The sequence below is a fragment of the Myxine glutinosa genome, chromosome 3, assembly GCF_964187855.1.
Source record: "Myxine glutinosa chromosome 3, kmMyxGlut1.1, whole genome shotgun sequence".
In the NCBI taxonomy this organism is placed as follows: domain Eukaryota; kingdom Metazoa; phylum Chordata; class Myxini; order Myxiniformes; family Myxinidae; genus Myxine; species Myxine glutinosa.
The window spans coordinates 195,424,237-195,445,680 of record NC_136263.1 but is presented as its reverse complement, the minus strand read 5'-3'; the positions used below and the strand labels follow the sequence as shown (position 1 = coordinate 195,445,680).

Here is a 21,444-nt window from a genome sequence, read left to right as displayed (position 1 = left end):
CCTGTTATTATATAATGGGATTCTGGTGAGAGAGTTTCCATTGCGTTATTATAAAAATGGGATTTTGGTGAGAGTTTCCATCCTGTTATTATATAATGGGATTTTGGTGAGAGTTTCCATCCTGTTATTATATAATGGGATTCTGGTGAGAGAGTTTCCATCGCGTTATGATATAAATGGGATTTTGGTGAGAGTTTCCATCCTGTTATTATATAATGGGATTCTGGTGAGAGAGTTTCCATTGCGTTATTATATAAATGGGATTCTGGTGAGAGATTTTACATCCTGTTATTATATAAATGGGATTCTGGTGAGAGATTTTCCAACCTGTTATTATATAATGGGATTCTGGTGAGAGAGTTTCCATCGTGTTATTATACTGGATAATGGGATTCTGGTGAGAGATTTTACATCCTGGTATTATATAAATGGGATTCTGGTGAGAGAGTTTCCATCGCATTATTCTATAAATGGGATTCTGATGAGAGATTTTCCATCCTGTTATTATATAATGGGATTCTGGTTAGAGAGTTTCCATCGCATTATTATAAAAATGGGATTTTGGTGAGAGTTTCCATCCTGTTATTATATAATGGGATTCTGGTGAGAGTTTCCATCCTGTTATTATATAATGGGATTCTGGTGAGAGAGTTTCCATCGCGTTATTATATAAATGGGATTTTGGTGAGAGTTTCCATCCTGTTATTATATAAATGGGATTCTGGTGAGAGATTTTACATCCTGTTATCATATAAATGGGATTCTGGTGAGAGATTTTCCAACCTGTTATTATATAATGGGATTCTGGTGAGAGATATTCCATCCTGTTATTATACTGGATAATGGGATTCTGGTGAGAGAGTTTCCATCCTGTTATTATATAATGTGATTCTGATGAGAGAGTTTCCATCGCGTTTTTTTATTATTATTATTATTATTTTTTTGTATACAAGATCGAGGCTCGTGAAAGAGCGAACATTAATCACACAGAAAGACAAACAGACACATAAAACAAATAACATCGGGAGCGGTAGACAAGATGGGGAGAGAGGGGGAAGGACACAAACACAACATTTGAGAGCAGGGACCGAGAGACATGGAGACATCGAGAGAACTGTGGGAGGGAGAGGGCTTTGGGGGGGATGCATGGGAAGGGTGGGGGTGGGAGAGGTATAAAACATATGGACACTGCGAGGACTTCCAGGAAAGAAGTTGGAATGTCAAACAAGGTGGATCTGGGGTGAATTAGTGGGGGTAGAAAAGATCAAGGTTTTGGATGGGGGAAGATAAGAGATGGTGGTGAACAGCTGTTTTAAAGACCTGGAGGGAGGAGTGTGATTGAAGTGAGTGTGGGAGTTTGTTCCAGAGGCGGGAGAAAAGAGGAATGAAAGAGTGAAGGTGAGCAGAGAGCCGAGATTTCGGCAGTTTAACCATCAGAGGGTGGCTGGCAGATCTTGTGCGACCTGTCGGAATATTTGGGGGACAGAGCACAGAGAGAGCTGGGGGAGCAAGGCCGGAGAGGAGTCGGTAGAAGACAGAAAGACCCTCAGAGATAGCTTCATCGCGGGAGGTTTCCAATGATTCTGAAAGCTTTGGATTCAACAGCGTGAAGCCGAGCCAGGTGTGAGGCAGGAGCACCAGCCCATAGGGGAGAACAGTATTCCATTGAGCTGCGGAGTGAAGCCTTGTATGTGGTGAGGAGCTCAGGTGTGCCTAGGAAGGATTTCGCACGACGGAGGATGCCCAGTCGGCGACTGGCTTTGGAGGCCAGCTTGGAAATGTGGTTTTCCCAAGAAAGATCATGGCAGAGAGTGAGACCCAAAAGCTTGAGCGACAGAACTTCTTGGAGAGGATTGTTGAGAAAGTAGATGGGAGGGTTGTCCAGTCGATCTTTTCGGAGAGACATAGTAAGAGTGTGAGATTTGTCAGGATTGAAAGACATGTTCCACTTGTTTGACCAGTCTGTGATTTTGTCCAGGTCTTCAGAGAGTGAGGAGGCTGCAGACTGCCGATCTGAGGGAAGAGGAATGGAGCGGCAGAGAGTGGAGTCATCAGCAAAGAGATAGAGAGGATTTTCCAGAGAGTCGGAGAGATCATTGATAAAGACCAGAACAAGCACAGGGCCCAGCACACTGCCTTGGGGAACTCCAGCCTGAACAGGAAGGGGAGATGAGAGAAATCCATTCAGGGCCACACGTTGACTATGACCAGAGAGGAAGTCCGCAAGCCATGCATGGAGATTTCCATGGATACCATAGGAGGAGAGTTTGGTGAGCAGAGCTGGGTGCCAGACCGTATCGAAGGCACGTGATATGTCAAGGGAGACAGCTCTGATTTCCTGTTTGGCATTGAGGACCTCCATCCATCGTTGAGACAGCAGAAGCAGCATGTTTAGAGTAGAGTGACCTAGTCTGAAACCAAATTGATGATCAGAGATCAAGCCATTGGAGAAGAGGAAAGATTTCATATCCGAAGCAATGATGGATTCCATGACTTTGCTGATAATTGGGAGCAGGCTGATTGGTCTGTAGTTGCAAGGATCTGTTTTTGCACCTTTTTTGTGTAAAGCGGTAATGTTTGCTGATTTCCAGGATGCTGGCAGATGACCTTGAGCAAAAGATAGGGTGAAAAGAACAGAGAGACGGTGAGATAGAGCGGCAGAGCAGGATTTTAGGACCCGTGGGCTGATGCCATCTGGTCCAGTTGCAGAATAAGAGTCGAGGTTAGACAAAAACTCCTCCACCTTGTCAGGAGAGAAGGACACAGAGTCCAGGAGCAGTTGGGTTTGACTGGGAAGGGTGGGAACAGAGAGAGATGGGTTTGGGACTAAGGATTTTGAGGCAAACACAGAGTTGAGGCATTCGGCTTTGTCACGTGCGATGTCAACTGTGTGGCCATTTGAGGTAAGGGAGGGGATGGAGGGGGAACAAACACCAGAAACGGATTTGACCAGACGCCACCAGGATTTGGAGGAAGGAGACAGGTTTGAGAGTTCATTCTTGAGTGAGGAGAGATAGTGCTTCCTGGCACTCCTGAGGGTAGACATACACTTGTTCCGAGCTTGGTGGAAGGAACTGAGATTGCCTTCAGTTGGATTAGCCTTCCAAGAGGCAAAGGCAAGTTGTTTCAGGGCAACTGCCTCACCACAAGATTCAGTGTACTATGGACGGGAGGAAGGGTAAGACAACTGAAGGTGAGATGGGATAAATCTGTGCATGAGAGAGATCAGTTTGCTTTGGAAGAATTCCCAGGAAGAATTGATGTCAGAGGCAGTGGAGATGGGAGACCAATCCAGACGAATGATGGCTTCTTGAAGACCGTCCCAGTCGGCCTGAGTGAAATGCCAGACTCGTCGACGCTGAGGAGGCTCTCTGAGAATGGCCAGAGAGATGTCCACTTTGACAAGCACATGATCAGAAGAACCGATTGGAGCAGAAGAAGAGCAGCAGACATTAGCAGGGAAGTTTGTCATAACCAAGTCTAGAAGAGAAGATACTCCATTGGCTGAGATCCGGGTCGGGAAATTGACAGATTGCGTCAATCCCAGTGAGTCACAGAAGTCCTTTGCTGAGGTGCCATGACTGGTGAGAGAGGAACCCACATCCAACCAGGTGGCATGATGACAGTTGAAGTCACCACATATGAGGAAGAGAGAGTTTGGATGAGTGGATAGAAGTTGGTCCATGTTGTCAGACAGTGAAATGTAGATGGAGTCATCACTATTATATAAATGGGAATTATTTTAAAAATGGGAATTATATAAATGAGCGTTATTATATAAATGGGATTCTGGTGAGAGAGTTTCCCTCTCGTTTTTTGTATACTGAATCGAGGCTCGTGAAAGAGCTAACATTTATTTCACAAACAAATCAACCAGACAAACAAAATATACAAAAAGAGGGAGCCGAAGACAAGATGGGGAGAGAAGGGGAAGCACACAACCACAACATTTGAGAGCAGGGAGAAGTGTGGGAGGGAGAGGGCTTGGGGGCAGGAGGCGTGGGAGGGGGAGGAGAGGGGGGGAGAGGTATAAAACACAAGGGGACCGAAATTAGCGGGGGTAGAAAAGATCAAGGTTTTGGATGGGGGAGGATAAGAGATGGTGGTGAACAGCTGTTTTAAAGACCTGGAGGGTGGAGTGGGATTGAAGAGAGTGAGGGAGTTTGTTCCAGAGGCGGGAGAAAAGAGGAATGAATGAGTGAAGGTGAGCAGAAAGTCTTGATTTTGGCAGTTTAACCATAAGAGGGTTGGTTGCAGGCAGATCTTGTGCGACCTGTAGGAATATTTGGGGGACAGAGCCCAGAGAGGGCTGGAGGGGGCAAGGCCAGAGAGGAGTCGGTAGAAGACGGAAAGACCACCAACCTGCCTGCGGTGAGTGAGTGAAAGGCCCTTGGAGTTAGCTTCATCGCGGGAGATTCCAATGATTCTGAAAGCTTTGGTTTCAACAGCGTGACGCCGAGCTAGGTGTGAGGCAGGAGCACCAGCCCATAGGGGAGAACAGTCTTCCATTGAGCCGCGGATGAAAGCCTTGTATGTGGTGAGGAGCTCAGGTGTGCCTAGGAAGGACTTCGCACGACGGAGGATGCCCAGTCGGCGACTGGCTTTGGAGGCCAGCTTGGAAATGTGGTTTTCCCAAGAAAGATCATGGCAGATAGTGAGACCCAAAAGCTTGAGCGACAGAACTTCTTGGAGAGGATTGTTGAGAAAGTAGATGGGAGGGTTGTCCAGTCGATCTTTTCGGAGAGACATCGTAAGAGTGTGAGATTGTCAGGATTGAAAGACATGTTCCACTTGTTTGACCAGTCTGTGATTTTGTCCAGGTCTTCAGAGAGTGAGGAGGCTGCAGACTGCCGACCTGAGGGAAGAGGAATGGAGCGGCAGAGAGTGGAGTCATCAGCAAAGAGATAGAGAGGATTTTCCAGAGAGTCAGAGAGATCATTGATAAAGACCAGAAAAAGCACAGGGCCCAGAACACTACCTTGGGGAACTCCAGCCTGAACAGGAAGAGGAGATGAGAGAAACCCATTCAGGGCCACACGTTGACTACGACCAGAGAGGAAGTCCGCCAGCCATGCGTGGAGATTTCCATGGATACCAAAGGAGGAGAGTTTGGTGAGCAGAGCAGGGTGCCAGACCGTATCGAAGGCACGTGATATGTCAAGGGAGACAGCTCTGATTTCCTGTTTGGCATTGAGGACCTCCATCCATTGTTGAGACAGCAGAATCAGCATGTCCAGAGTCGAGCATTGGTGAGAGATATTCCATCCTGGTATTATATGGGATTCTGATGAGAGATTTTCCAGCCTGTTATTATATAATGGGATTCTGGTGAGAGAGTTTCCATCACATTATTCTATAAATGGGAGTTTGGTGAGAGATATTCCATCCTGGTATTATATAAATGGGATTGTGGTGAGAGATATTCCATCCTGGTGTTATATAAATGGGATTCTGGTGAGAGAGTTTCCATCGCGTTATTCTATAAATGGGAGTTTGGTGAGAGATATTCCATCCTGGTATTATATAAATGGGATTGTGGTGAGAGATATTCCATCCTGGTGTTATATAAATGGGATTCTGGTGAGAGAGTTTCCATCGCGTTATTCTATAAATGGGAGTTTGGTGAGAGATATTCCATCCTCGTATTATATAAATGGGATTCTCGTGAGAGATATTCCATCGCGTTATTATATAAATGGGATTCTGGTGAGAGATATTCCATCGCGTTATTATATAAATGGGATTCTGGTGAGAGATATTCCATCGCGTTATTATATAAATGGGATTCTGGTGAGAGATATTCCATCCTGTTATTATTTTATTGGGATTCTCGTGAGAAATATTCCATCGCGTTATTATATAAATGGGATTCTGGTGAGAGAGTTTCCATCCTGTTATTAACGCACAGGTTGTAAACCTGGTGCGTTATAGCGTTTGCCTGGGAATTTCGGGCGCTCAAAAGTGAAGCTAGTTTCTGTCACCCATTTCTGTCGCTCATTTCTGTCGCTCAGATGTGTAAACATGACGTCATCAAATCTATATTTATAGGATAGGTTATAGGAGATATATATGTTATAGGATAGGAATATAGGACCCAAATGACCCAGAGGACCCAAATGACCCAGAGGACCCAAATGACCCAGAGGACCCAAATGACCCAGAGGACCCAAATGACCCAGAGGACCCAAATGACCCAAATGACCCAGAGGACCCAAATGACCCAGAGGACCCAAATGACCCAGAGGACCCAAATGACCCAGAGGACCCAAATGACCCAGAGGACCCAAATGACCCAGAGGACCCAAATGACCCAGAGGACCCAAATGACCCAGAGGACCCAAATGACCCAAATGACCCAGAGGACCCAAATGACCCAAATGACCCAGAGGACCCAAATGACCCAGAGGACCCCAATGACCCAAATGACCCAAATGACCCAGAGGACCCAAATGACCCAGAGGACCCAAATGACCCAGAGGACCCAAATGACCCAGAGGACCCAAATGACCCAGAGGACCCAAATGACCCAGAGGACCCAAATGACCCAGAGGACCCAAATGACCCAGAGGACCCAAATGACCCAGAGGACCCAAATGACCCAGAGGACCCAAATGACCCAGAGGACCCAAATGACCCAGAGGACCCAAATGACCCAGAGGACCCAAATGACCCAGAGGACCCAAATGACCCAGAGGACCCAAATGACCCAGAGGACCCAAATGACCCAGAGGACCCAAATGACCCAGAGGACCCAAATGACCCAGAGGACCCAGAGGACCCAAATGACCCAGAGGACCCAAATGACCCAGAGGACCCAAATGACCCAGAGGACCCAAATGACCCAGAGGACCCAAATGACCCAGAGGACCCAAATGACCCAGAGGACCCAAATGACCCAGAGGACCCAAATGACCCAGAGGACCCAAATGACCCAGAGGACCCAAATGACCCAGAGGACCCAAATGACCCAGAGGACCCAAATGACCCAGAGGACCCAAATGACCCAGAGGACCCAAATGACCCAGAGGACCCAAATGACCCAGAGGACCCAAATGACCCAGAGGACCCAAATGACCCAGAGGACCCAAATGACCCAGAGGACCCAAATGACCCAGAGGACCCAAATGACACAGAGGACCCAAATGACACAGAGGACCCAAATGACCCAGAGGACCCAAATGACCCAGAGGACCCAAATGACCCAGAGGACCCAAATGACCCAGAGGACCCAAATGACCCAGAGGACCCAAATGACCCAGAGGACCCAAATGACCCAGAGGACCCAAATGACCCAAATGACCCAGAGGACCCAAATGACCCAAATGACCCAAATGACCCAAATGACCCAGAGGACCCAAATGACCCAGAGGACCCAAATGACCCAAATGACCCAGAGGACCCAAATGACCCAGAGGACCCAAATGACCCAAATGACCCAGAGGACCCAAATGACCCAAATGACCCAGAGGACCCAAATGACCCAGAGGACCCAAATGACCCAGAGGACCCAAATGACCCAGAGGACCCAAATGACCCAGAGGACCCAAATGACCCAGAGGACCCAAATGACCCAGAGGACCCAAATGACCCAGAGGACCCAAATGACCCAGAGGACCCAAATGACCCAGAGGACCCAAATGACCCAAATGACCCAGAGGACCCAAATGACCCAGAGGACCCAAATGACCCAGAGGACCCAGAGGACCCAGAGGACCCAAATGACCCAGAGGACCCAAATGACCCAGAGGACCCAAATGACCCAGAGGACCCAAATGACCCAGAGGACCCAAATGACCCAGAGGACCCAAATGACCCAGAGGACCCAAATGACCCAAATGACCCAGAGGACCCAAATGACCCAGAGGACCCAAATGACCCAGAGGACCCAAATGACCCAGAGGACCCAAATGACCCAGAGGACCCAGAGGACCCAAATGACCCAGAGGACCCAAATGACCCAGAGGACCCAGAGGACCCAAATGACCCAGAGGACCCAGAGGACCCAAATGACCCAGAGGACCCAAATGACCCAAATGACCCAAATGACCCAGAGGACCCAAATGACCCAAATGACCCAAATGACCCAGAGGACCCAAATGACCCAAATGACCCAAATGACCCAGAGGACCCAAATGACCCAGAGGACCCAAATGACCCAGAGGACCCAAATGACACAGAGGACCCAAATGACCCAGAGGACCCAAATGACCCAGAGGACCCAAATGACCCAGAGGACCCAAATTCTATGTATGTTTCTATGATGATGTATGTTTTGGTGAAAGTACATAATGTGAATACTAGTAGCAATTTTACAAAAACCATGGCATAATTTCAAATCTTGACCCGAGATGATAATTATGCTACATCATAATTTCCATGTGCCAACCTGGGCGGAATCCAAGTGGATTCACTTGACTTGTTATATAAATGGGATTCTGGTGAGAGAGTTTCCATCCTGTTATTATATAAATGGGATTCTGGTGAGAGATTTTCCATCCTGTTATCATAATGGGATTGCAGTGAGAGAGTTTCCATCCTGTTATTATATAATGGCATTCTGGTGAGAGAGTTTCCATCGCGTTATTCTATAAATGGGAGTTTGGTGAGAGATGTTCCATCCTGGTATTAAAGAAATGAGATTCTGGTGAGAGAGTTTCCTTCTCGTTATTCTATAAATGGGAGTTTGGTGAGAGATATTCCATCCTGGTATTATATAAATTGGATTCTGGTGAGAGATTTTCCATCCTGTTATGATATGTGGGATTCTGGTGAGAGATATTCCATCCTTTTATGATATATATGGGATTCTGGTGAGCGATTTTCCATCCTGTTATGATATAAGTGGGATTCTGGTGAGAGATATTCCATCCTGGTATAATGTAAATGGGATTCTGTTCAGGGAGTTTCCATTGTGTTATTATATAAATGGTATTCTGGTGAGAGAGTTTCCATCACGTTATTATAATGGGATTCTGGTGAGAGAATTTCCATCCTGTTATTATAATGGGATTACAGTGAGAGAGTTTCCATCCCGTTATTATATCATGGGATTCTGGTGAGAGATATTCCATCCTGTTATTCTATAAATGGGAGTTTGGTGAGAGATATTCCATCCTGGTATTATATAAATGGGATTCTGGTGAGAGAGTTTCCATCGCATTATTCTATAAATGGGAGTTTGGTGAGAGATATTCCATCCTGTTATTCTATAAATGGGAGTTTGGTGAGAGATTTTCCATCCTGTTATTATATAATGGGATTCTGGTGAGAGAGTTTCCATCGCGTTATTCTATAAATGAGAATTTGGTGAGAGATATTCCATCCTGGTATTATATAAATGGGATTCTGGTGAGAGATATTCCATCCTGGTGTTATATAAATGGGTTTCAGGTGAGAGAGTTTCCATCGCGTTATTCTATAAATGGGAGTTTGGTGAGAGATATTCCATCCTTGTATTATATAAATGGGATTCTGGTGAGAGATATTCCATCCTGGTATTATATAAATGGGATTCTGGTGATAGATATTCCATCCTGGTATTATATAAACTAGGGCATGCCCGTACTATATATATATCTAAAATTATATCCCCCCCCCCTCTATTTACATGAAATGGTTTGGTCCATTCGCAAAGCGAACGGCGAACGGCTTGCGAGTACGGTCACAATCCCCCCCCTCTATTTACATGAAATGGTTTGGTCCATTCGCAACGACCACAGAACCCCCCCCCCCCCCCCCCCCTCTATTTACATGAAATGGTTTGGTCCATTCGCAACGCCAAAGCGAACGGCGAACGGCTAAATCGCCATAGCTCGGTAACTACTTGTCCGATTAATTTCAAACCTTGAAAAGGCACATCCTCGGGTCCCCAGCAATATACCTGGCAAGTTTAAAGTATATCGGACCCGTGGTTGTCGAGAAACAGCGGTCACAAACAAACATACAAACATACAAACACACACACAGAGATTAGTGGAATTATAGATAGATGGGATTCTGGTGAGAGATATTCCATCCTGGTATTATATAAATGGGATTCTGGTGAGAGATATTCCATCCTGTTTTTATATAAACTAGGGCATGCCCGTACTATATATATATCTAAAATTATATCCCCCCCCTCTATTTACATGAAATGGTTTGGTCCATTCGCAAAGCCAAAGCGAACGGCTTGCGAGTACGGTGACAATCCCCCCCCCCCCCCCCCTCTATTTACATGAAATGGTTTGGTCCAAAGCGAACGGCTTGCGAGTACGGTGACAATCCCCCCCCCCCCCCCTCTATTTACATGAAATGGTTTGGTACAAAGCGAACGGCTTGCGAGTCCGGTGACAATCCCCCCCCTCTATTTACATGAAATGGTTTGGTCCAAAGCGAACGGCTTGCGGAGTTTGGTAAAGAAATCGCCATAGCGTGCACAAACGCGCAGGAAAGCGAAAGAATCGCAAATTAGTTTTAATTAGTTTTAAAACATAGTTTAACGCCAACATAGCGGCAACATAGTTTGCCAACGGGAAATAAATGAATACGCTCTCAAATGTGCTGTCCGAGGCAGAGTCTGTTCGCCACGTTCGGCACACGTGATAGCTCGCTGCTCTCTGATTGGTTGAATCGTTTTTTGGACATAGCTCGGTAACTACTTCTCCGATTAATATGAAACCTTGAAAAGGCACATCCTCAGGTCCCCAGCAATATACCTGGCAAGTTTCAAGTATATCGGACCCGTGGTTGTCGAGAAACAGCGGTCACAGACAGACACACAGAGATTACTGGCATTATAGATAGATGGGATTCTGGTGAGAGATATTCCATCGCGTTATTATATAAATGGGATTCTGGTGAGAGATATTCCATCCTGTTATTATATAAATGGGATTCTGGTGAGAAAGATTCCATCGCGTTATTATATAAATGGGATTCTGGTGAGGGAGATTCCATCCTGTTATTAAATAAATGGGATTCTGGTGAGAGAGTTTCCATCCTGTTATTACATAAATGGGATTCTGGTGAGAGAGTTTCCATCCTGTTATTATATAAATGGGATTCTGGTGAGAGAGATTCCATCGCGTTATTATATAAATGGGATTCTGGTGAGAGAGATTCCATCGCGTTATTATATAAATGGGATTCTGGTGAGAGAGGTTCCATCGCGTTATTATATAAATGGGATTCTGGTGAGAGAGTTTCCATCCTGTTATTATATAAATGGGATTCTGGTGAGAGAGTTTCCTTCCTGTTATTATATAAATGGGATTCTGGTGAGAGAGTTTCCATTGCGTTATTATATAAATGGGATTCTGGTGAGAGAGTTTCCATCCTGTTATTATATACTGAAACGCAAAAGAAACTTACCACCTTTGAAACCTTTAAATATCAACAATAACACTGCGTGTAGTAAATGTGTGAACTTATTTGTGGACAATAGCGTCCTCACTGTCAGACAAAACAGTCACTGATGGTCACTTGAACCTTCAATGGTCACTTCATAGCACAGCTGTTGAACAGCCGTTTTGACTGTCAGTGATTAGCCAAGGGGTACGGGATGATTTTAATGAGCTGCACGTGATGTCTTGATATTGGCTTTAAAAAGGCCAGTGCAAAATGGGCATTTCAATCAACATGCCACGATTGTCAAGGGATCAACGGCAGCGTGCCCGGCCCTGGGCATGCTGCAAGGCGGGCTGAGCTACCGTGAGGTGGCACGTCGCCTTGGCTGTTCACACCAGACGATATCGGCCCTGGTGGACAGAGACACCCTCCACAACTCTGCAGATGACAGACCTCGATCAGGGAGGCCAAGAGTCACCACTGCAAGGCAGGACAGGCAGATGGTCCGAAGTCACCTGCGGGATCGATTCCGTCCAGCATCCCGCACTGCGGCAGAAACAATTGCTAATTGAAGCATTGGCATTTTATTGATGACATGTCAAGTTTTTGACCAAGATACACCATCTCATCAGTTTGTTCGACAGTACAGAACAGCACAGGGTGCAATGTCAGTCCCCTTTCAATAGCGTGTGTGGCCACTTGTTTTGGATACAGGCAGTGCATCGTCGGCGTATACTGCCGACCAGTCTTTGGATGCATTGCTGCTGGATTCTGTCCCACTCAGTCCTCAATGTCTGAAGCAGCTCTGCCCGTGTCCTGGCCCTGCCAACTACGCGTCTCCCAAGCTCATCCCACAGGTGCTCTATGGGATTCAGGTCAGGGGAGAGCGCAGGCCACTGCATGGTGTTGATGTTCTCGCCTTGGAGAAATGCAGTGGTAAAGCGAGCAGCATGGGGACGAGCGTTGTCATGCTGAAAGGGTCTCAGTTCTGGGTGGTCTAGCAGGAATGGCAGCAGATGAGGTTGCAGGATGTTATCCACATACCGCTGGGCGTTAAGATTCCCATCCATAACCACCAGTGGCGTCCTGTACCGGCCTGATATGGCGGCCCACACCATCACACTTGGGCCACCCCACCTGTTGGCTTGACGCACGCAACAATCGGCATATCGCTCGCCAGTTCTTCTCCAGACACGCTCACGCCCATCAGGACTGTCCACACAGAACCTTGACTCATCGCTGAAAGCGACCTCGTTCCACTGCGCCAAGGTCCACCGCTGATGCTGCTGGCACCATCTCTGTCGGTTGCGGCGATGGGCAGCCATCATCATCACGGGGCCTCTGTATGGTCTTCTGGCAGTCAGACCAGAGTCATGCAGTCGTCTTCGTGCAGTATCATTGGAGATCCATGGGTTTGCACGCCCCGGAGTTTCTGCCGCAGTGCGGGATGCTGGACAGAATCGATCCCGCAGGTGACTTCGGACCATCTGCCTGTCCTGCCTTGCAGTGGTGACTCTTGGCCTCCCTGATCGAGGTCTGTCATCTGCAGAGTTGTGGAGGGTGTCTCTGTCCACCAGGGCCGATATCGTCTGGTGTGAACAGCCAAGGCGACGTGCCACCTCACGGTAGCTCAGCCCGCCTTGCAGCATGCCCAGGGCACGCTGCCGTTGATCCCTTGACAATCGTGGCATGTTGATTGAAATACCCATTTTGAACTGGCCTTTTTAAAGCCAATATCAAGACATCACGTGCAGCTCATTAAAATCATCCCGTACCCCTTGGCTAATCACTGACAGTCAAAACGGCTGTTCAACAGCTGTGCTATGAAGTGACCATTGAAGGTTCAAGTGACCATCCGTGACCGTTTTGTCTGACAGTGAGGACACTATTGTCCACAAATTAGTTCACACATTTACTACACGCAGTGTTATTGTTGATATTTAAAGGTTTCAAAGGTGGTAAGTTTCTTTTGCGTTTCAGTATATAAATGGGATTCTGGTGAGAGAGTTTCCATCCTATTATTATATAAATGGGATTCTGGTGAGAGAGTTTCCATCCTGTTATTATATAAATGGAATTCTGGTGAGAGAGTTTCCATCCTGTTATTATATAAATGGGATTCTGGTGAGAGAGTTTCCATCCTGTTATCATATAAATGGGATTCTGGTGAGAGAGTTTCCATCCTATTATTATATAAAGGGGATTATGGTGAGAGAGATTCCATTGCGTTATTATATAAATGGGATTCTGGTGAGAGAGAGTTTCCATCCTGTTATTATAATGGGCTTGTGGTGACGGTGTTTCCTTCCTGTTATTGTATTGGGATTGCAGTGAGAGAGTTTCCATCCTGTTATTATAATGGGCTTGTGGTGACGGTGTTTCCTTCCTGTTATTGTATTGGGATTGCAGCGAGAGAGTGTCCATGCCATTATTTAGTGTTCTTAATAACCAACATTTTGTTTCTATTTACGGAGTATCCTGTCGTATTAACTTTTGATTATTTCTTCTATCTGAGTACATCATGTTGGTGCAACATTACTACTGCGGTTGTGCTGATTGGACGTACCCATGCCTTTCCTTCAGATGGTCCATGTAGTTGATTTGCTGCTGCAGCTGTTTCTCGAGCTTCTTTCTTGACTCCGCTTGTTCTCTTAGGTCCTTTTCCAGGCTCACCGTCTTGTTCAGAAACTGTACTCGTGCGGACAGACATGGATTTTAAGATTATTTATTGCAGTATCTTATTGGAAATTGTGCGTTGTTGGAAATTTATTGTGCGTTGTTGTACTTGGTCCTGCTGACAATAGCGCTCTTGGTTACTTGAGTATTCCCATGAATTCCTATGTTGTTTTAAATCTCGAGGTTATTTTTAGAATTTTTTTATGAATGTTTTTTTTAGAAAGAGAATGGCATATCAAGCCATTTTTCCTGATGGTATTAGCCATGTTAGGATGTTAGCTGGAGACTGGGTGGGACATTATTATTGTTATTATTATTATTATTATTATGATGATGATGATGATGATGATTAGTAGTAGTAGTAGTATTATTTCAATCACAGCTTGAACACTTTGCACCCAAGTAAAATGGAACAGCTTGTGCCAATTGCGGCTTGTGGGTATAAAAGTGGAGTTGCACGAATGTATCGTTGGACTTGGGGGGTGCAGGGGTGATAAGCAGGAGGGCATAAACCGACCAGCTCAAGCACAGTTGCTACACTGTTTGAAATAAAATTTACAACGTAAGGACAAGGGTCAGAAAAGGCTTGTGCTGAGAAAGGACCCCTGTGAAGCATACGGTCCACTAAATCTGGCATCACTTAACGATGGCGGTACTTTCGGACAAAGTTTTTTTCCATTTGCGTGCCATCTCACTTTCTTGGATCAAACTATCAAAGTTTCACCGGTTGTGCACACTTCAACACCTGTTTCGGTTTCAACCTGGGAATTCTACACAAGTCTCTCTGCCGCTTGGCTCCACTGTTATAACTGTGCTTTGATTATCAAGACTTGTTTGCACAGTGCTGTTGATTAATAGGGGTTTAATTTTGAGGCTTTCACGACTGTGATTATGCAACACATGGGCCCACAAAATGCCCCCCAGGGTCCACATGGCCAGCTTGTGTGTTTTCATTGAAAAGTACGAATGGGTTGGTTTGTTTTGCACCAATAACTTGCTCTTTTCTTCCGTTTGTTTGTATAGCTCACTGATGTGTAACTTTGGATTTTTAAAAGCACGGTAAACTGGTGAGCCAAAGGGTAACTTTTGCTTTTTAAAGGCATGAATTTTTTTTGACGATTTCAAGTTTAACTTATTTTTTGGAGCATCGTAAATTGGCGAGCCAAACTATTTTTTTCTTCTTTTTAAAGAACAGTAAATTGGTGAGCCAAAGTGTAACTTTTTCTTTGTAAAGAATGGTAAATTGGTGAGCCAAAGTGTAACTTTTGCCTTCTTGAAAACATTGTAAACTGGCAAGCCATAGTGCAACTTAAATTTATTTTCTTTTTTAAAGAATGGTAAATTTGCATGCTAAAGTATCATTTTGCTTTTTTTAAAGAATGGTAAATTGGTGAGTCAAAGTGTAACTTTTGCCTTCTTAAAAACATTGAAAACTGGCAAGCCAGAGATTAACTTCAATTTCTTTTCTTTTTTTAAAGAATGGTAAATGTGCAAGCTAAAGTATCATTTTGCTTTTTTTAAAGAATTGTAAATTGGTGAGTCAAAGTGTAACTTTTGCCTTCTTAAAAACATTGAAAACTGGCAAGCCAGAGAGTAACTTAAATTTCTTTTCTTTTTTAAAGAATGGTAAATTTGCATGCTAAAGTATCATTTTGCTTTTTTAAAGAATGGTAAATTGGTGAGTCAAAGTGTAACTTTTGCCTTCTTAAAAACATTGAAAACTGGCGAGCCATAGTGTAACTTAAATTTCTTTTCTTTTTTAAAGAATGGTAAATTTGCAAGCTAAAGTATCATTTTGCTTTTTTTAAAGAATGGTAAATTTGCATGCTAAAGTATCATTTTGCTTTTTTTAAAGAATGGTAAATTGGTGAGTCAAAGTGTAACTTTTGCCTTCTTAAAAACATTGTAAACTGGCAAGCCATAGTGTAACTTAAATTTCTTTTCTTTTTTAAAGAATGGTAAATTTGCATGCTAAAGTATCATTTTGCTTTTTTTAAAGAATGGTAAATTGGTGAGTCAAAGTGTAACTTTTGCCTTCTTAAAAACATTGAAAACTGGCAAGCCAGAGGTTAACTTCAATTTCTTTTCTTTTTTTAAAGAATGGTAAATTTGCAAGCTAAAGTATCATTTTGCTTTTTTTAAAGAATGGTAAATTGGTGAGTCAAAGTGTAACTTTTGCCTTCTTAAAAACATTGTAAACTGGCAAGCCATAGTGTAACTTAAATTTCTTTTCTTTTTTAAAGAATGGTAAATTTGCATGCTAAAGTATCATTTTGCTTTTTTAAAAGAATGGTAAATTGGTGAGTCAAAGTGTAACTTTGACTTTTTAAAGAACGGTAAATTGGTGAGCCAAAGTGTAACTTTTGCCTTCTTAAAAACATTGAAAACTGGCAAGCCATAGTGTAACTTAAATTTCTTTTCTTTTTTAAAGAATGGTAAATTCGTATCCTAAAGTATCATTTTGCTTTTTTTTAAAGAATGGTAAATTGGTGAGTCAAAGTGTAACTTTTGCCTTCTTAAAAACATTGAAAACTGGCAAGCCATAGTGTAACTTAAATTTCTTTTCTTTTTTAAAGAATGGTAAATTTGCAAGCAAAAGTATCATTTTGCTTTTTTTAAAGAATGGTAAATTGGTGAGTCAAAGTGTAACTTTTGCCTTCTTAAAAACATTGAAAACTGGCAAGCCAGAGGTTAACTTAAATTTCTTTTCTTTTTTAAAGAATGGTAAATTTGCAAGCTAAAGTATCATTTTGCTTTTTTTAAAGAATGGTAAATTGGTGAGTCAAAGTGTAACTTTTGCCTTCTTAAAAACATTGTAAACTGGCAAGCCATAGTGTAACTTAAATTTCTTTTCTTTTTTAAAGAATGGTAAATTTGCAAGCTAAAGTATCATTTTGCTTTTTTTAAAGAATGGTAAATTTGCATGCTAAAGTATCATTTTGCTTTTTTTAAAGAATGGTAAATTGGTGAGTCAAAGTGTAACTTTTGCCTTCTTTAAAATATTGAAAACTGGCAAGCCATAGTGTAACTTCAATTTCTTTTCTTTTTTAAAGAATGGTAAATTTGCAAACTAAAGTATCATTTTGCTTTTTTTAAAGAATGGTAAATTGGTGTCAAAGTGTAACTTTTGCCTTCTTAAAAACATTGTAAACTGGCAAGCCATAGTGTAACTTAAATTTCTTTTCTTTTTTAAAGGATGGTAAATTTGCAAGCTAAAGTATCATTATGCTTTTTTTAAAGAATGGTAAATTTGCAAGCTAAAGTATCATTTTGCTTTTTTTAAAGAATGGTAAATTGGTGAGTCAAAATGTAACTTTGATTTTTTAAAAACATTGTAAACTGGCAAGCCATAGTGTAACTTAAATTTCTTTTCTTTTTTAAAGAATGGTAAATTTGCAAGCTAAAGTATCATTTTGCTTTTTTTAAAGAATGGTAAATTGGTGAGTCAAAGTGTAACTTTTGCCTTCTTAAAAACATTGTAAACTGGCAAGCCATAGTGTAACTTAAATTTCTTTTCTTTTTTAAAGAATGGTAAATTTGCATGCTAAAGTATCATTTTGCTTTTTTTAAAGAATGGTAAATTGGTGAGTCAAAGTGTAACTTTGACTTTTTAAAGAACGGTAAATTGGTGAGCCAAAGTGTAACTTTTGCCTTCTTAAAAACATTGAAAACTGGCAAACCATAGTGTAACTTAAATTTCTTTTCTTTTTTAAAGAATGGTAAATTTGCAAGCTAAAGTATCATTTTGCTTTTTTTAAAGAATGGTAAATTGGTGAGTCAAAGTGTAACTTTTGCCTTCTTAAAAACATTGAAAACTGGCAAGTCATAGTGTAACTTACATTTCTTTTCTTTTTTAAAGAATGGTAAATTTGCAAGCTAAAGTATCATTTTGCTTTTTTAAAAGAATGGTAAATTGGTGAGCCAAAGTGTAACTTTTGCCTTCTTAAAAACATTGAAAACTGGCAAGCCATAGTGTAACTTACATTTCTTTTCTTTTTTAAAGAATGGTAAATTTGCAAGCTAAAGTATCCTTTTGCTTTTTTTAAAGAATGGTAAATTGGTGAGTCAAAGTGTAACTTTTGCCTTCTTAAAAACATTGTAAACTGGCAAGCCATAGTGTAACTTAAATTTTTTCTTTTTTAAAGAATGGTAAATTTGCAAGCTAAAGTATCATTTTGCTTTTTTTAAAGAGTGGTAAATTGGTGAGTCAAAGTGTAACTTTGACTTTTTAAAAACATTGTAAACTGGCAAGCCAGAGATTAACTTAAATTTCTTTTATTTTTTAAAGAATGGTAAATTTGCAAGCTAAAGTATCATTTTGCTTTTTTTAAAGAATGGTAAATTGGTGAGTCAAAGTGTAACTTTTGCCTTCTTAAAAACATTGAAAACTGGCAAGCCAGAGGTTAACTTAAATTTCTTTTCTTTTTTAAAGAATGGTAAATTTGCAAGCTAAAGTATCATTTTGCTTTTTTTAAAGAATGGTAAATTGGTGAGTCAAAGTGTAACTTTTGCCTTCTTAAAAACATTGTAAACTGGCAAGCCATAGTGTAACTTAAATTTCTTTTCTTTTTTAAAGAATGGTAAATTTGCAAGCTAAAGTATCATTTTGCTTTTTTTAAAGAATGGTAAATTTGCATGCTAAAGTATCATTTTGCTTTTTTTAAAGAATGGTAAATTGGTGAGTCAAAGTGTAACTTTTGCCTTCTTAAAAATATTGAAAACTGGCAAGCCATAGTGTAACTTCAATTTCTTTTCTTTTTTAAAGAATGGTAAATTTGCAAACTAAAGTATCATTTTGCTTTTTTTAAAGAATGGTAAATTGGTGTCAAAGTGTAACTTTTGCCTTCTTAAAAACATTGTAAACTGGCAAGCCATAGTGTAACTTAAATTTCTTTTCTTTTTTAAAGGATGGTAAATTTGCAAGCTAAAGTATCATTTTGCTTTTTTTAAAGAATGGTAAATTTGCAAGCTAAAGTATCATTTTGCTTTTTTTAAAGAATGGTAAATTGGTGAGTCAAAATGTAACTTTGACTTTTTAAAAACATTGTAAACTGGCAAGCCATAGTGTAACTTAAATTTCTTTTCTTTTTTAAAGAATGGTAAATTTGCAAGCTAAAGTATCATTTTGCTTTTTTTAAAGAATGGCAAATTGGTGAGTCAAAGTGTAACTTTTGCCTTCTTAAAAACATTGTAAACTGGCAAGCCATAGTGTAACTTAAATTTCTTTTCTTTTTTAAAGAATGGTAAATTTGCATGCTAAAGTATCATTTTGCTTTTTTAAAAGAATGGTAAATTGGTGAGTCAAAGTGTAACTTTGACTTTTTAAAGAACGGTAAATTGGTGAGCCAAAGTGTAACTTTTGCCTTCTTAAAAACATTGAAAACTGGCAAACCATAGTGTAACTTAAATTTCTTTTCTTTTTTAAAGAATGGTAAATTTGCAAGCTAAAGTATCATTTTGCTTTTTTTAAAGAATGGTAAATTGGTGAGTCAAAGTGTAACTTTTGCCTTCTTAAAAACATTGAAAACTGGCAAGTCATAGTGTAACTTTCATTTCTTTTCTTTTTTAAAGAATGGTAAATTTGCAAGCTAAAGTATCATTTTGCTTTTTTTAAAGAATGGTAAATTGGTGAGCCAAAGTGTAACTTTTGCCTTCTTAAAAACATTGAAAACTGGCAAGCCATAGTGTAACTTAAATTTTTTCTTTTTTAAAGAATGGTAAATTTGCAAGCTAAAGTATCATTTTGCTTTTTTTAAAGAATGGTAAATTGGTGAGTCAAAGTGTAACTTTTGCCTTCTTAAAAACATTGTAAACTGGCAAGCCATAGTGTAACTTAAATTTTTTCTTTTTTAAAGAATGGTAAATTTGCAAGCTAAAGTATCATTTTGCTTTTTTTAAAGAATGGTAAATTGGTGAGTCAAAGTATAACTTTTGCCTACTTAAAAACATTGTAAACTGGCAAGCCATAGTGTAACTTAAATTTCTTTTCTTTTTTAAAGAATGGTAAATTTGCATACTAAAGTATTGTTATGAATTTGGTAATGCAACATCTAGAGCTAGGTAGATCTGAATAGGTAGGTATTCGGCTGTCGTGACAGGGACTCTACATGTAATAAGTTATTGATGTTCAGGCGTTTGTCGGGGTAAGATGTATGAGTGTGGATCTACCTGGAGATTCGAGTGTTAAATAGTGAGGGGTTAAAGGTAACGCCCCTGTGAGTCTCACCTAGTAATCAAACCTTTGTCCTTTATGGCACTGCAAACCACATAAACATTAGTTAGGTCCTTAGCGCAACATTAAATAATCCCCTTTCCCTGACAAGGACTTCGTATTAAATTGACAGGAAACCAGGCCAAAAACACCACCACAATTGGCCGCCACCGTGTACACCTCCAAAGGCCTACAAACCGGGCCGGCACGTGTTATGCCAGGACCGCAGGGTCGCGTAACGGGGGAGATGTTAGGAGTCGCATGCCGTAGAGGGCGTGACCGGCGAGCTGGGACCATATGATTGGCTGAGGAGTGCGCGAATGTGACGTCATCGGGGAGAGATATATGCGACGGTCGGACGCCATTTTCGCCAGTTGAGTCTCTCTGAGTTCGCCAGTTGAGTCTCTCTGAGTTCGCCAGTTGAGTCTCTCTGAGTTCGCCAGTTGAGTTGAGTTGCGATCTGATCTCGAGTCGTCCCAGTTCGTTGAACATTCGTGACCACAGCTCGTTGCAGTTGGCAGTTGGCACTTGGTTTTTGGTTGCTTCGTGCAGCCCTGCGTTGGACCGACGAGGCCTGGTGGCGCTTGGAGGCGGAGGCAGAGGGCCGTGGAACTTGGAGCGAGGTGTGCGATCGGGCCGAAAGGAGCGGTGTTGGACGGCAGCCACAAAGACGACAAAGACCAGATAAGCCCGAATCCGCGTACACTGTACACGACGTGACTTGTTATTTTCGTATTAATCTCCCTCGTTTTGTGTTTGATATCAGTCGTGTGGGGACGTCCCGATTTAGTTATTAGTATTACCGGCGCGTGCTTTTTCACTGGCTTTACTTTTAATAATAAATCCTTATATTATTTTCTGTACATATTTGAACGCAGTTTCCTGGGTGTTTCATTTTAATAGATAAGGCTGCGGAGCCTTCGCTGCGTCCCGCCATTTCGCGCGTTGGTGTTGAACGTGAGTCCGCCATTGAGTGTTCGCCTCGGGAGTTAAAGTCTCGCAAATCGGTCATCCGTAACTGTGGTGTTAATCACGGTTACGCGACAAGTGGTGTCAGGAGTGTAGGATTCGAATCCGTCGGACAAATTTTTTTGTCCGCGGCGAGACATCGACACGGTCGGGCGTACATTGCGTCCGACGTTCGAACGCAAAATTTGGATAGGCGAGGCGGAGAAATTTAATAATCAATTGGGCATACGGAGCGCGATATCGCGTCTTCGTCAAATTTA

General features: G+C 42.0%; 2 protein-coding genes across 7 annotated transcripts in view; one reads left to right on the top strand and one right to left on the bottom strand.

The window, feature by feature from the left end:
* The window catches only part of MCPH1 (microcephalin 1), a 243,684-nt gene that overhangs the window by 140,621 nt on the left and 81,619 nt on the right, over positions 1-21,444 (top strand). The window lies entirely within an intron of this gene.
* LOC137422902 (angiopoietin-1-like) overlaps positions 1-21,444 on the bottom strand; it is a 94,228-nt gene that overhangs the window by 20,013 nt on the left and 52,771 nt on the right. Inside the window, exon 3 of the mRNA XM_078774950.1 lies at positions 13,895-14,016. Within this exon, the coding sequence (XP_078631076.1) occupies positions 13,895-14,016 (122 nt within the window). The remainder of the gene's footprint in view (positions 1-13,894; positions 14,017-21,444) is intronic.